Here is a 15,476-nt window from a genome sequence, read left to right as displayed (position 1 = left end):
GATTTTGTTTCCATTTGATATAATATCGTTATGACCATCTTTACGGGCCTAGACTTAACGGACGACAGTGTTTGCCTGTATGTTCAGAGTTTGTTTAGGAGCTCACGTCAGATGGGCCAGGTTGGTGTATGGTGCAATTGTGGCCGTTGATTATTGACCCAGGTACAGGTTGGTGTTGGGTGTGCACCCCTTCATGGAATTTGTTTGGGAAATCTGAACTCCTTACCAGGGGCAGCAACACCAACTTAATGGGAGGGATAGTTACCAATTGCAAAAACTCATGGTTGACATGCTGACTGTTAACATTCGCATTAAGCCAATGTGAATGTCCACATGTTGACTTCCCTTCCATGTCGACATTCTCATGTCGATATGGTGAATGTCTACATTCTGAACGTCAATGTATTCTACCACACTCATGGGTAATGGAGATGCATCATTGTGTTAGGGGAACCCAGTGGGTGGTCACTACCCGCAATGCAATTGTTGTGTTTTGCATTGCTGGGGCTGCGCTGATTCCTGGCTGTTCTGTCTATGTCACATTTCAGTTAGAAAGATCAGGATAGATAGATATATTATAATCTCTGTTTCTCACTGCAAATTCCTAGCTCTGTGTGTTTATTCTTGCAGCAGGTTCAGTTTATTTGGAGACACACACACCACACACACACCACACACACACCACACACACACACACACACACACACACACACACACACACACACACACTGCAGCCTTCATTTGGATTCTTTACATTTTTTAAGTCCGTCACATCAGCATATAGCCGGCCAGCTGACTGGGCATGCTGAGATTTATGTATACAGTACAGTATGTGTGTATATTAAAAATATTTATATGTGTGTGTATATAATATATTTTGCTTTAGGAAAAAAAAACTCTTGCAAAACACACGTTTACCCCTATCCTAACACACAGGGGGGTGTTAGGATAGGGGTAAAATACTCACCCAAACTGCCGGGAGTAGGTGTGTGACCGCTGTACCACCAGGGACATTGGGTCAGCACTTTATCATGTTGACGTGTCATCCGTGTAGACATGTTGGATGTCAACATGTTCGCTGCCAACATGCTAAGCATGTTGACACACTGCATGTCAACATTCTCATGTCAACCTGATGCATGTCGACACGTTTTTTTTTTGCACGACCGCTTGTAAAATGTACAGTACTGTATGTGCAGGCCGCCTCTTCCCAAGCTGAGGACATACAGTATGAATCTTCGTTTGTGTAAAACCAGTGTGTTGTACAGTCTTGCAGCAGATTGTGATTTTTCATAGTGTATTATATGGATGTGTTTTGAACAAGTGAGACCAATTAGACACAGTCATTATCATCCTTCTGCAGCTGACACCGGGTCTATAGCACCAGTAAGGCAGAGACCCCTCCAGGTGACTGTTTGTGACTTTTGTCCAGCCGTTTTAGTTACAATTCGTGACTACATTCCCCTTACTGTACTTTGCCCATGTCTGCATGCAGGGCCGAAAGCAGGATTTTTGTCACCCGGGGCAAGACAATAATTTGGCTGCCCCCTTCAGTAGTGCCCATATGGTAATGCCCCTGTAGTGCCGCTTACCCAAAAAAACAACAACAATACTTACCTTAAACCCCGCTCCTACATCCACCGCCGTCCGGTCCGTCCAGCTGATCCTCGGAATTATGGGAGAGATGTCATTCGTCTCTCCCATAGTGCCCGTGGGGAGAGCCAAATGCTGGAGATCAGGAGAAAACTCCAGCCTCCAGCTACTGCGGCACTGCAGAGAAGGAGCCGGGTGCACCTCCAGCTCCCCCCCCCCCCCCTAGTTGTGGCCCAGCTGCATGCACTTTCCAGCCCCGGTCTCCGCTTCCTAGTCATACGCAGACACATGTACGACTCTAAAGTAGGCCCCGATCTGGCAATCTATGGAGCTGTAGGTTGGAAGGTTCGTGTGTGTGTGTGTGTGTGTGTGGTTGTACACATTCCTGCTTACCTGACTGCTGTCATTTGGCGGCTGACAAATGGTGACTTCAGGTGCGTAATTCTCCAATACAGCGTGCTTATGTCCTAATGAAACAATAAGACACATCAGCTCCACTAGAAACTGACAACAGCTGATCCATACACATCTGGCATCTGAGGTTTGTGATGCTCATTTCACCCACCTATAAAAGTCTCAGACATCGATCATCTCCCCACTGCATCGTCCTGAACCTTTTACTATATATTATTAAACCAAGTAGTCTTACCACCAGACAGAGGGACTTTTTCCGAGGTGGACGCATGCCTATGTCTGCGCAGTTGCAGAGTGACTAACAGGTGGTTGCCGCTTGTGGGAGGTGTCTACTGAAATGCGGGCATGTCTAGACCGTTTTGGGGGCATTGTCGCTTGCAGCGTCTGTGTCCTTGTACGCAGTGTGGTTCTGGCTCTGGTGTCTTGGTTGCCACAGACATTCTGAGCAACCTTAGGGCTGCTCAGAGGTCAGATGGTGCCACAGATGTGCATCCGATGGCATATCTCTGTAAAAAAGTGGCGGATCTGAGACACCACGGTGGGCATCTGAATACAAATCCCAGATGCTGCAGCATTAACTGCATAAAAAGTGCAGCGGCAACTGGCATTGCGTCCACCTCTGAAACAGGCCCAGAATTTGGTGCTGAGGTATTTAGCATACCACTGAGGTGGAAACATTTTTAATCTAAAATAACTATAAGATGCCTCCAAACATTTTTATTATTAATATTATGGTGACTATGCACTCTGAGTTTCTAATACCTATAGTTTATTTAATAATAATAATCCAAAAAAAAAGCTACAGGTATTAGAAATTCCCCGAGTGCATAATCCCCATCATATCAACAGAACAAAAAAAAATAAATTGTTTTAATTCTGTATATTTTTCTACAAAAGTCGGAGAAACTTCTCATTTTCATCTACTTTTGTAGAAATTGCCATTCATTATAAAGGTAACGTAATGCAGGATATATCACAGATATCTCCTGGTTACCTGCCACCAGAGCGGGCTCTAGGGGTGTTCAACCAGTGCGGCATGCCTCCAAATAACGTCACATAGGGGGTATGGCCTATGGTAATTACGCCACACCCTCATTTTTGTGAGGGCGCACTTTGAAGAGCTGGCACAGGGTGCTCCGAACTCTGGAGCCGGCCCTGCCTGCCACTCCCAATCTGGCCCACTGTCCCCGTACACTAGTATGCAGGGGCGACTTAAGACAGAAGGGGGGCCCGTTTGCAGTCTCCATCCAGGGCCCCCTCCTCTCATCCCGCACCACACTGAGCGCAGTGCCAGAATCTAACGCTCATGCGCGTGGCAGCCATTTTCCTGGCAACTTTCCTACTGTGCATGTGCAAAATGCTGGGAAAATGGTCTCTGCGCCATTTTCCCAGTGATTTGGGCAGCACTACTGCAGCCGATGCGGGCCTCTGTAGTGGTACCGTAGGTATTGAAGAAATAGGTGCAGGGTGTGCGGCCCAATGTTCCCGTAAACTTAACAATTTTTTTTTTGTAGATGCATCTCATGGTTTTTGCGCTCAGCGTTGCAGGACCAATTAAGCCGCACTGACTTTGGAATGTATTTTGGCGTTCCTGGGCAGTGGTTAGGAGGTGGGTAAACAGACGCACATGGCTATACCTTCTGATGGGCGCGTTGTAGGAGTGGTTGCGGACTCAGACGCTTAATTGCCTACATTGGAGGCCATAAACTGACAGAGCATCTGCTGCAAGTCCCTTTGGTGCTTCCGATGGTTGCCACTGCATCTGTACAGGCCCTGCGCGTTTAGAAGCACCCTTCTACACCTGGGGAAGGGCCGATACCAGCAATAGCATAAAGTCGCAGGCGTGACTACGGCAAAGGACATAAATATGATTGCTGCAGTGTGTGACTCTGTTTCAGAAGGGGTTTTACCATGCTCACTCCACTGGCCTCACCCCCAGCAACTGGGCACACTCAGTCTCAGCGGACCTGCTGCTCTTTACAGCTTAACAAGGTGCCACGTGCACAACCACTGCCGCACATTTGAATGTCAGAATGCATGTTTGGTTTTTTAGTGGAGGGAGAGAGCCTGAGAGCTTCAGAAGTGCTAGACACCGGTGTGTGTGAGACTTTTTTATGCTAAGTAAATAGTGGGCATGGTTTAGTTACCAACATATATTTGCAGTTTTATATAATATAAATCTTCTACGGTATGGTCAAGCTGTGTCTTTTTTTTTTTTTTTTTTGACTGAAATAAATTTAAAACTAGGCATTTTAATAGAATATATGTATAATTGCTTAGTTGTTTCATCTAAGACATTTAATAAATAGCTTTCAGGTTCCCTCTGATAGAGCATCCCCAGTAGAATAAAGTATTCCACTTACCTTTTCTTCTTATCTTCCATATTATTACACACAGGACAATTAATAGTAAAGGGGCAATGGCTGCAAAATAGAAGTAGTGTCGACTTGGCTCTGTGAAGAATCAAACAGTGAAACAATGTAAAACAAATGAATATTACTGTACATAATGAATCCATCCATGTAAATGAGCACAATGTCACCTGTTCTACTATTGGACGATTTTGTTTTGTTTTAGAGCAAAAAAGGAGGGGTGTGTTTGTAAATCTACAAAATGGGGGTGGGAACAGTAGACATTGAGTCACAATTATGCAGATTTGTAGTGTAGTGTGCACCTGTCGCAACCAGTATAGTTCCTCTTTCCTGCCTGGTGTGTCGCTCTCTGCTCTGGTGCTTCTAGCACTCTCTGGTCTGTATCTCGGCAGTTTGTTGCATCAGCTGAGTGTGCTAGAAGCACCAGAGCAGAGTGACACCCCCAGGCAGGAAAGAGGAACTGCATGGGTTGTGACAGGTGCAGGGTGCTAGATAGAACTAAGCTTGAGATACTGTAATTAAGGGTGGATCAATGTACAGTCTCCCAAATTAATATTTTACTTTTTGAACTGTTGGCAGGTACAAGCTAAAGGTGTGTGTGTGTGTGTGTGTGTGTGTTTAAATGTCTACACTGACCTTTGAAAAGAGAAAAGATGGATCCAGGTTTGTAGCTTAGGACAACCACTAGACCTCTAGTAGGACAATTAAATTTACATTCCTGTACTACCTCACCTATATCAGTACATGTCTCTTGTACATGGATAGAGACGTTCTTCTGATCGGCTGGGTTATGTACTACACACAGGAGCTCCATGTCCCAGGACTCCGGCTGCAGTGACACCTGGATGGTGGCACCATTATTATACAGCTGGTACTCAGAGTTATTATGTCTGTACATCCAGGTATAGGACAAGGCTGATGTGTTTGTTGGGACAGAACAGTGAAGAGTCATATTACACCAGTCACTGGTTATATTCTTCCCTTCAGTCCTTATATCTGGATTCGGGACAGGCTCTGTAATAATAATAAAAATAATAATAATAAACAAAATAACCATTTATGAGGGGGCAAAAATGCGCATACAGTATTTTGGAAGAACCCTCTCCCTGCTAAGAAACCGACATCTATTCAAATAGCACAGAGGTCCTGCGACATGTTCTCCCCTCTACAGAACACCCAACATTCCAAGAAACTGCATTTGGGATATTACTGACAGTTCATTACCAATTGCAACTGCGATTACGCATGCAATTGGCTGATTGTTGCGTTCTGCGCAACAATCACAGTGCAGGAACCGGCCACTGCGATCGGGACTGACTATGCAAACCCGTCTCCGAGTGATTGACGGGAAGTGCAGTTTGGGGGTGGTGACGGGGGAAGGGGGGCGTGGAAATGCAGGCGTGCCAGTGCGTCTGAATGCCGTTGCAGGGGCGTGCAGAAATTATCCGCTGCAGCCTGAGGACTCATAGCGTGCGATGAGGTTAACAATTTCTGTGTAAGGTCAGGGCTTGTGCCAGTGTGCTTGAGGCTGTGATGGTACTCCATGTTACCGATGGTTTCGCAGTCTTGCTAAGGGTTACGGATGTGTGTAAGGTAAAGTGGGCGTCCTTATGTTGTGCTGCGGCAGCATAGTGATCGCAGTGGATTAGCATATGATTGCAGTTGAACTGTGTGCGGAATCGCTATTGCATTCACAGTTGCGATCAGTGGTGAATCAGGCTCAAAGTCCCTCATTTACCAAGGCCACATTCCCAATACCCCAACCAACCCACAATCTTGAAGAGATGTCCCAAGCCAATAGACTTATCAATAATTGGAGAGGTTTTTATTGGTTCCAGTACCTTACTTGACCTTGCACCATTTTTATGCACATTTCTGATCATTTCAATGATGTATTACAATGAATAAAAAGCCATACATAATTCAGTGCATAACTTTATATTGCAATACAAAATAAATATATTAAGTATAGCACATACTAACTCATCAAATGGTAAACATCATATATAGTTCATTAATATCCAATAACTGATAATTTTACGTAACTCAGAATACTGCGTAATGTGAGTGGTACCAAAAGTTTGAAGTAAAGAACTAATGTTACAGTCCTACAACGTTTCCAACCTAAAAAAAACATGATCATTTGGTCCACAAACCCAAACCACTGAGATCGCGTCAATGATCCTCTAGGGCTAGGCTACACCCCCCCCCCCCCCCCAAATCGGCAAATCACACATGCATTCGGGCCATTTATCTTTCAGCACTGCCCATATGAAAGTAGGATTTATTTTATTTTTTTTGAGGGGAGTGAAGATCATATGTTGGACTATATTTGATCAGTCACTGCATAAATAAATCACTTATCGATGAGAAGGAAATATAATGCAATTAATGGTGTAACTACTGGGGTAGAACTGCTATGGGTTCAAGTTGTCTGTGTGAGAGTGGTGACAAGACGCCTGAGAGCTGCATAAAATGGTCATTATGCAGAACTGCATAACAAACATGGCCGACGGGGCACTTCCTGAACAAGCAGTGGTTGGCGTGACATCACAACTGCCAACCACACAGCATACATCTACATCCCTCTTTTCAATCATCAAGTGCATATGATAAAACGTGTGTGTGTGTGTGTGTGCAAATCAGAATAACAGGTGGTGGATGTGGATACGGTGTCACGTTTTGGTTATGGAGATCCCCCTGCTAAGGGATTGGAAGTCGGGGTCCCAGGTTGGGAAAGGAACCGGAGGCGAGGGGCCTGGATATATGCCTTCCTCATCCACAAGTACCGGATGTTGGCTAGACCTGACCAAAGAGGCGGAGTCTAATTTACTGGGAGGTGTTCACCAGTGACCCCTCCAATTGTGATTTGGGTTTATGCTGCACCCAGTGAGCAGGTCACGGCCCTTTGGTCATGTATCCGGCACAAGTGGGAAACAGAAGAACACAATCGCAGGGAAAGCACAGGAGAACGATACTGGAAGTTTGCACTTGGGTGACGTACTCAGTACATACACTGTGAATCCAGACGCAGAACTGGTACAGGAGGCTGAAACTAGGAGATTGTATTCGGATGACGTACTGAGTATGCACACTGTGGTTTTAGACGCAAAACTGGCACAGGAGAATGATGCTTATGAGATGGTACTTGGATGACTTACTGAGGGCCCTGAGTCAGCGCAGATTCCCGATGTTTGGGAATCTGCGCAGACACCAGACCCCTTCCGCACATGTGCAGAACGGGACTGCGAGGCCGCACACAAACTGGCAGCAGACTGTCAGTGATTGACAGTCTGCCGTTTATGGGCAGGGAGGGGGCAGCGATGCCCTCCATTTCCTGAAACTGAGGCATGTCGCCGCCGTTGCAGGGGAGGGAAAAGCCAGGATCTCCGTCGGCTGATGGAAATTTCCTGGCCTCTTCCCCCTAAACTGCGGCGGCCGACTGCGGGACACCATGGGTCACCGCAGCCGGCCGATGGTACGCACATTAACCGATGCTGCGTTGGACAATGCAGCTCGGTTAAGTAATGCACAGGAGGTGTGATGCCTCCTGCTGCATTACCATATCTGCAAGGGTTGCAATTGCAAAGCTGCCTGCTTGCAGATTTGCAATTGCGATCCTTACAGATTCGGGCCCTGAGTACACACACTGTGGTGCTAGATGCAGAACTGGCACAGGAGAATGACAATTATGAGATGATACTTGGATGAGGTACTGCATACACATACTTAGATTAACACTAGGAGGATATCACTAGATGAACGGAACTTGGAATGCTGCAAAACCAAGTATTCACTGGAAGTAACAACGATGTACAGGCAACTTCCTGTTGACCAGAGTCCGGCTAAATACTCTAAGGTAGCAGTCCATTTGAGGGCAGTGTCAGCTGACAGACACCAATGCTACCATTGGGTAAAAAGCTAATCAGGTGATGTAGACTGACCGTGGCTGCATCCACAAGTGATCTATGTCCATGACAGTTGGTGCTCCTGCAATGGGTGTTGATCAGAGGATTCAGACCCCCCCCCCTTCCCCCATCACAGAGCTCCTCCAAATGTCTGGAAGATATGACACTGAATTCCAAACATTAAGCTCATCATCGCCATCAGTGACATGAGGGTGAGGGAGGTAAGCACAGGACAGGGTGAATGGAAATTGGGTACCTGGTTCAGCTGGATCTTTTGCACCTAGCATGGGTTTGTTGCAAGTCCAGACACTAATGATGATGGTTGTGGCTACGGACATGAGAACAGTGGGTGTGATGGGCTTCCACTTACAGAAGCGTGGATCTTCACCTTATACAGGCAGATTCTTGCATTAGCATAAGGTACTAAGAAGCCTGCCACGGCTATATGGAAAAGCGGCCGCTGATGCATCCAAATCAGAATCTGGCCCGTTATCTGGAACTCTTGGGCCTTGGAGATTTCCTGATAAAGGGTATTTCCCATCATTTGGAGTTCCATGTCATAAATCTAATCAACTTTTAAGAAAAAAAAAGGCTGTATTACAGTGCTTCCGGAAAGCATTCACAATGCTTCACTTTTTCCAAATTTTGTTATGTTACAGCCTTGTAACGCCCCCCTGGAGATGCGAAGAGAAATCCGACCAAAGTGCCGGGTGCGCAGCTGTTTTTCTGCATAGCGCGGCGCTAACAGCCGCACACCCGGCACTTTGGTCAGAGAACGCCGGTTACCGCGCCTTAACACCTTTGTGTTTAAGGTGCTCCCGGCGCTATTCAATTCACGTTGAATTGAATCGCCCCCTGTATTTTTATAACATATGCCTCAAAGTGCCTACTTGTGTGAACACATACCGTATACAGTGAGTAAATAGGAAGTGTGACGCGTTTCGTGATCTGTCAGAGTAATGTGGGCAATGTAGTCACCAGTATCCTCCATCCTTAGGTCTTTTATACGTAACATTGTTCCGTTATTGGAAACCTCCAGCCGGTCAGTAAATTGAGGGTGATCTGTTATGAGTTGGTTATTTCCAAATGTTGCCACTTTAATTGTTTTTCCTCTGATTATAAATTGCCAGAGAACATCTCCTACAGGAAGCGTCAGATTCAGATAATTGAACAATTCCACGGACTGGTGTAGGAGACCGTTCACTTTCCGAGGGGGATCTTGTCTGGCTGCAAGAAGCAAAACGCATTGAATTGGAATAAACAAACAAAGGCCCTCATTCAGAGCCGCTCGTTAGCGGCAGTACGCTCGTTCCGAGCGATGTTTGCACATCTGCGCATGCGTACGGTTTTTAGTACGCATGCGCGAACCAGTCAGTGCGGCCGAAAATCGTTTGTACGCTATATAGCGAGTGCCTGCTATTTTGAGTGACAGAATGAGGCGTATGTGGGTGGTAACAGGGGATGGTGCTTGAAAATGGGGAGTGGAGATCTGAACGCAGGCGTGCTTAAAGGTCAAAACGGGCGTTTTATGGGTGTGTATATTTAAAACAGCAGCGTCATTGACCACGTCACTGGGTTATTTTAGAGCCAGAACTGCTCGCAAATTTGTGGTAGCAAACACCAACCACAAGAATAGCGAGCAGTTCATACGCTGGTCGATGTACTCGATTAATCTAATAAATAGCGGACACGACGTAGGATGCGAGCGGCCAGGGGGCGTTTTTAACAAATAAACGAGCGTATGTTTTGCTCGCTCGTTCAGACTTAGAGGTGTGAACAGACTACAATGTGCGTACGGATCATTTGAATAGCCACCCCTTGTTTTTAAACGAACGACCGCAAATAGCGAACGGCTCTGAATGAGGGCCAAAATCTCCTTACACACATGTACACCTCACAAATATTTGGCGACTCACACAGTATAAAAGTTAAGTGTAATACACAATAATGCACATTTTTCAGAACTGTACCACAAAAGTTATCTTGTTCCACATATGTACACAAACTTTTACTGAAGTGTTTCTTCTCTTCAACCAACCATACCACAGAGTAAAATTAATGTAACAACTTGCCGGTCAAGCCCTATCTCTAAATCGCACATTTTACATAATTTATACTCTAGCGTACGGTGCTACCTAGCTCAACTTTAAAATGTTGCATAAAAATACAGAGGGCCTCTGTCTCAGGCAAGGGATTTTTGAAAAAAGTGATTAGTAAATATACCCCAAAGAATGATTTTTCTAAAGTGCGGGTTTATAGAAGTGGAGGTGTTGCCCATAGCAACTAATGAGATTCTAGCCATTATCTTCAGGAAGGTTCTAGATAATAAGGAAAATCTGTTTGGTTACTATGGGCACTTTAGTAAATATACCACCCTTGTGTGACGATAAGCAATGATACTTTTCAGGAGACCCACTGCCACCAATGGTAAATAGTCGGAGAATGTGGCCGTACACCATCATGCTCCTAATGGAAAGAGCAGTGTGGATTGGGGCACCCCTTGTTTGAAGCAGGATAAATGCTTTTGTAATGACCCAAAAGGTATATTTCTTGGATAGTTCCAATGTTTATTATATACGTGTGTGATAAGGCAAAACCCAATAGCGTGAGGTAGATACGAGGCTTCTTAGGCTGTCTGTGCTTATGCAAACGGCATCTACTATGTCCAACATTCATTATTCAGGAGCAGTTAGAGTTCCTGAAGTAGATGTGGAATGTTTGTAAGAAGATGGTGTGTGGAGTCCGTTAAGTGTAAAGATTAAAAAGAATTGCACAAGAAATAAATACATCTAGATGAGAGAAGACCAGCTATTGCCTTCCATCTGTGGTTTTAGACTGGGACTAGGTGTGTCTTGTCCAGACATCATTGCTATTCCATGAAGAGCAGTGCCACCTAAACAGGGACCCAGTGAGACTTGGAACAGACCAGACATATTGGTTTAATGTTTAGTATTACTGGCTCACAGCACTGAGGTCTTGTGTTTGATTCCCACCGCTGCCCTAACTGTGTGGAGTTTGTATGTTTTCCACGTGCTGACGTGTGTTTCTTCCGGGTACTCCAGTTTCCTCCAACAATCCAAAAACGTACTAATAGCTTAATAGGCTCCCAACAAAAATGTACCCTAGTGTATGTACATGTGATGGGGAATACTGTATATAGCTTGCAAGCTCCACTGGGGCAGGAATTGATGTGAATGGGCAAATATTCTATGGAAAGCGCTGCCGAATTTGTGTGCGCTTTATACAGTAAATAACCTAATAAAATCAGATCATACTTGCTTCCTCAGACTCATGTTGGAAACACTCTGGGCACAGGGGCACATTATTGAATGTCTGGTGGAATGAAGTCCTTGCCCTTATTAGTAAGTTTCTCAGTTTCTCCCCTCCAAGAGATCCTCTTTACATCCTGCTTTGTAAAGCCCTCGAGTAAACTTTGTAACCACATTTAATGCTGCCAAACTTTGCACAGCACAATGGAAACCACTTGCGGCTCCTTCTTTACAAGTATTAATTAACAAAGTATGGTACGCAGCTTCAGTGGAGTACATTATTGCCCTGCTCCATGACTCTGTAGGTACATTTCATCATATTTGGAATCCCCGGTACCTCTACTTCCACAGATAAATCCCTGGCACCTTATAGTGTTACTGGTTGAGCCAGCTGTGAGATTTGGGCTTCTACAGTTTCACTCATCTGTAAACGTTTAAATTTTTTTTTTTTAATTAAATAAGATCATAATTGATCCTCACTAGCTAAGTGTATCTTTAGTTACTCAATATATACTTTTGTGTTGACCTACAAGAACTGTTCTGTTGTCTAGTTTTTTTTCTTGCAACAAGTCCATTTAGTAACATTTAAGTAACAATTAGAAATGGAGATATAGGGGGTCATTCAGACCCACTCGCGAGCGGCAGTACACTCGCAAGTGGGTCGATGTTCCCCACTGCGCATGCGCACGACGGAGGGAGCTCCGTCGTGCGCATGCGCGAGACCCGGCGAGCGACGGGCTTCCCATCGCTCCTGGTCTCGCACCAAAGGGGGCGTGCTGTCAATGTTGATTGACAGCACGCCCCCTTTGGTGGGCGTGCCGGGGGCGTGCCTGCCAGACGGAGGCGTTCCCATGGGAACGCCTACCGTCTGAAGCCGGCCCCACTGACATCACTAGTGATGTCAGTGGGAGTAATTTTGGCTCTGATAGAGACAAAATCACTCCAGGGCTTGTGGCTGGGAAACCCGACCGCAGGGTTTCCTTCGCAAGTCCGATGGTCGCGATGGTCAAGACCATCGCGACCATCTTGTTGGACGCTCGTATCTGCTGTGGGTGGTGATCCACAGCTATACGAGCGTCCAGGAGGACGCTCCATTTTAATGGAGGAGGGCCCTGATTCAGAGCGAGCGCTCTGGTCAGGGCGTCCGGCTCTGAATCAGGCCCATAGTCTGGAATATGTGCTGCCATATGTTATGCCAGTTAATTGATCTTCTCCTTTAATGATGATCCATCCACTGGGAAGTTATCTGCACTCCGACCACTCTCCTGGATAATTTGATCTCCATGATTATGATTGTGCCTGTGTGCCAGCTGTGTGTGTGTGTGTGTGTGTGTGTGTGTGTGTGTGTGTGTGTGTGTGTGTGTGTTGTCGAAGCTGGTTTAGTCACAAACCAAAAAGATTGGGCAACCCTAAAACTCTGCGCACTCCTTATAAAGTAGCACACACCATACAGCAAAGAAACCAATACAATACTATGAATATAGGGCCTGATTCAGAGCCGCTCGTAAGCGGCCGCTCATTCGCACTGAGCGATGTTCGCACAACTGCGCATGCGTACGGATTCTAATTAGGGATGTGCAGACTCGGTTCTACTCTGTTCCGTTCGGTTTTTTTTACCGAATCTTATTGGGTTTCAGCTGTCACGAGTTTTGGATAGCCAATAAGATTCGGTAAAAAAAACCGAACGGAACCGAGTAGAACCGAGCCTGCACATCCTTAATTCTAATACGCATGCGCGAACCAGTCAGTGCGGCCGAAACTCGTTTGTTCGCAAAATAGCGAATGCCTGCTATTTTGAGTGACAGGAGGAGGCGTATGTGGGTGGTAACAGGGGAAGGTGCTTGAAAACGGGGAGTGGAGATCAGAACGCAGGCGTGCTTAAAGGTCAAAATGGGCGTTTTATGGGTGTGCAGAATTAATACAGCAGCGTCATTGACCACGTCACTTGGTTTTTTTTTAGTCAGAACTGCTCGCAAAATAGCGGTTGAAAAAACCAACCACAAGAATAGCGAGCAGTTCATACGCTGTTCGATGTACTCGATTAATCTAATAAATAGCGGACATGACGTATGATGCGAGCGGCCAGGGGGCGTATTTTTCTAAATTTCGACCGCAAGTTTTGCCCGCTCGTTCAGACTTAGAGGCGTGAACAGACCGCAAAGTGCGAACGGTTCATTGAATATCCACCCCTTTTTTTTTTAAACGAACGACCGCAAATAGCGAGCGGCTCTGAATCAGGCCCATAGTCTTACTGCCCAAAGGGAATGTTCAATGTGATGGATGCAGTTGTAGTTCTTCTTGTATGGAATCTCGCCGAAAATGGAAAAAGAGAACAAACAAGAAGAAAATAATATAGTGTAGTAATTCGTAAAAAGTCTCTCAAATAACACAAATAAGTGGTGATTTCTTCCTCTAAATATGAACAGAAAGGATGATCGTACCGCACTCACGTTCAAAAACTATGACTTCCACATATAAAGGTATCTTTAAATCAGATTCGACACTTCTATTCGTTGTGGTTACCTTGGTAGCAGGATACAAGGTAGCAGGATACAAGGTAGCAGGATACAAGGGGACCCTGTGGATTTCTGCAGCAGTGACCTGTGGTGAAAAAGTCCGGACCTTTAATCCACTCAGGTCATTGTTTTTATTTTCCATCTGTTTTATTTCCACTCGGTTACCCGTTTTTTAACTTGTATTGTATGATGAACCATTAAACTTTTTAAACTGACGTTTGATGGTTGGTTTCCACTTTATCCCATTCCATATTCATACGTTTGGAGTAAGAGGATAAGTCATCAACCACAACGAATAGAAGGGAGACCCCACATGTGGACAGGTGTAGCTGTGGCAATTGTAATATGGCCCAGACACTTGAATTTGACTGAATGAACAATGGTAAGAAATCTGCTCTTTTAAACTCACTATCAGACAGGCTGGCACCAGCAATCGGCTGGGGGTCTCCACCCTGATTGAGAGTGAATCTCATTACTAATGACAAATTGCATTGCAGTTAAAAATGTTAGGGCCTGATTCAGACCCACTCGCGAGCGGCTGTCCGCTCGCAAGTGGGTCGATGTTCTGGACTGAGCATGCGCACGACGGACGGAGCTCCGTCGTGCGCATGCGCCAGACGCGACGAGCGAAGGAAAGTCCTTCGCTCGTTGTGTCTGATCAAAGGGGGCGTGCTGTCGATGTTGATTGACAGCACGCCTCCTTTGGTAGGCGTGCCGGGGGCGTGCCTCCCTGACGGGGGCGTTCCCACGGGAACGCCTCCTGTCAGAAGCCGGCCCACTGACATCACTAGTGATGTCAGTGGGAGTGATTTTGGCTCTGATAGAGCCAAAATCACTCCGGAGCTTGCGGTTGAAAACCTCAACCGCAGGCTCTGGCTCGCAGTTTCGATGGTCGCGATGGTCACGACCATCGCAGCCATCAAACTGCACGCTCGTATAGCCTGTGGGTGGTGACCCACAGCTATACGAGCGTCCAGGAGGACGCTCCATTTTCATGGAGGCCGGCCCTCATTCAGAGCGTGCGCTCTGCTCAGAGCGTACGGCTCTCAATGAGGGCCTTAGTAAGGAAATATATATATATATATATATATATATATTGTGATAGGATCACTGGTAAAGTGGTCTGTGGCAGGTTCATTTGTCCCAGATTCCTGTCTTTTGTGTTTTAAACCCCCAGGAGAAAGTCTGCAGTGTAGCAGGCTTGAGTTACGGCTTTTTGAAAAGCCGGTTTGGGACCTGGGAGTTGTGGGTGAGAGGAGAGGGAGGGCTCCACCCACGGCCACTCCAGGTTTTGGTTCTCGCAGCCTGGTAACAGGCTTGTTAGTTTTTCACCTGAGAGTGGCCAATATAAGCCTAGTGTGTTTAGGGCTGATTGTCTCACCTGGGAGAGCAGACAGGGAGTTT

The 15,476-nt window shown here is 45.9% G+C and overlaps 1 protein-coding gene across 1 annotated transcript in view; it reads right to left on the bottom strand.

Annotated features, from left to right (window-relative positions):
• Positions 1-15,476, bottom strand: part of LOC148522294 (SLAM family member 5-like) — a 56,480-nt gene that overhangs the window by 18,568 nt on the left and 22,436 nt on the right. Inside the window, exons 2-5 of the mRNA XM_088474203.1 lie at positions 9,194-9,514; positions 5,112-5,393; positions 4,371-4,460; positions 1,987-2,060 (exon numbers count right to left, since the gene is read on the bottom strand). Coding sequence (XP_088330329.1) covers positions 1,987-2,060; positions 4,371-4,460; positions 5,112-5,393; positions 9,194-9,514 — 767 coding nt within the window. The remainder of the gene's footprint in view (positions 1-1,986; positions 2,061-4,370; positions 4,461-5,111; positions 5,394-9,193; positions 9,515-15,476) is intronic.

Source organism: Taudactylus pleione, unplaced genomic scaffold, assembly GCF_031769625.1.
Source record: "Taudactylus pleione unplaced genomic scaffold, aTauple2 ptg000148l, whole genome shotgun sequence".
In the NCBI taxonomy this organism is placed as follows: Eukaryota; Metazoa; Chordata; class Amphibia; order Anura; family Myobatrachidae; genus Taudactylus; species Taudactylus pleione.
Note: the sequence above shows the minus strand (reverse complement) of the source record. Positions and strands in the feature narration are given on the sequence as shown.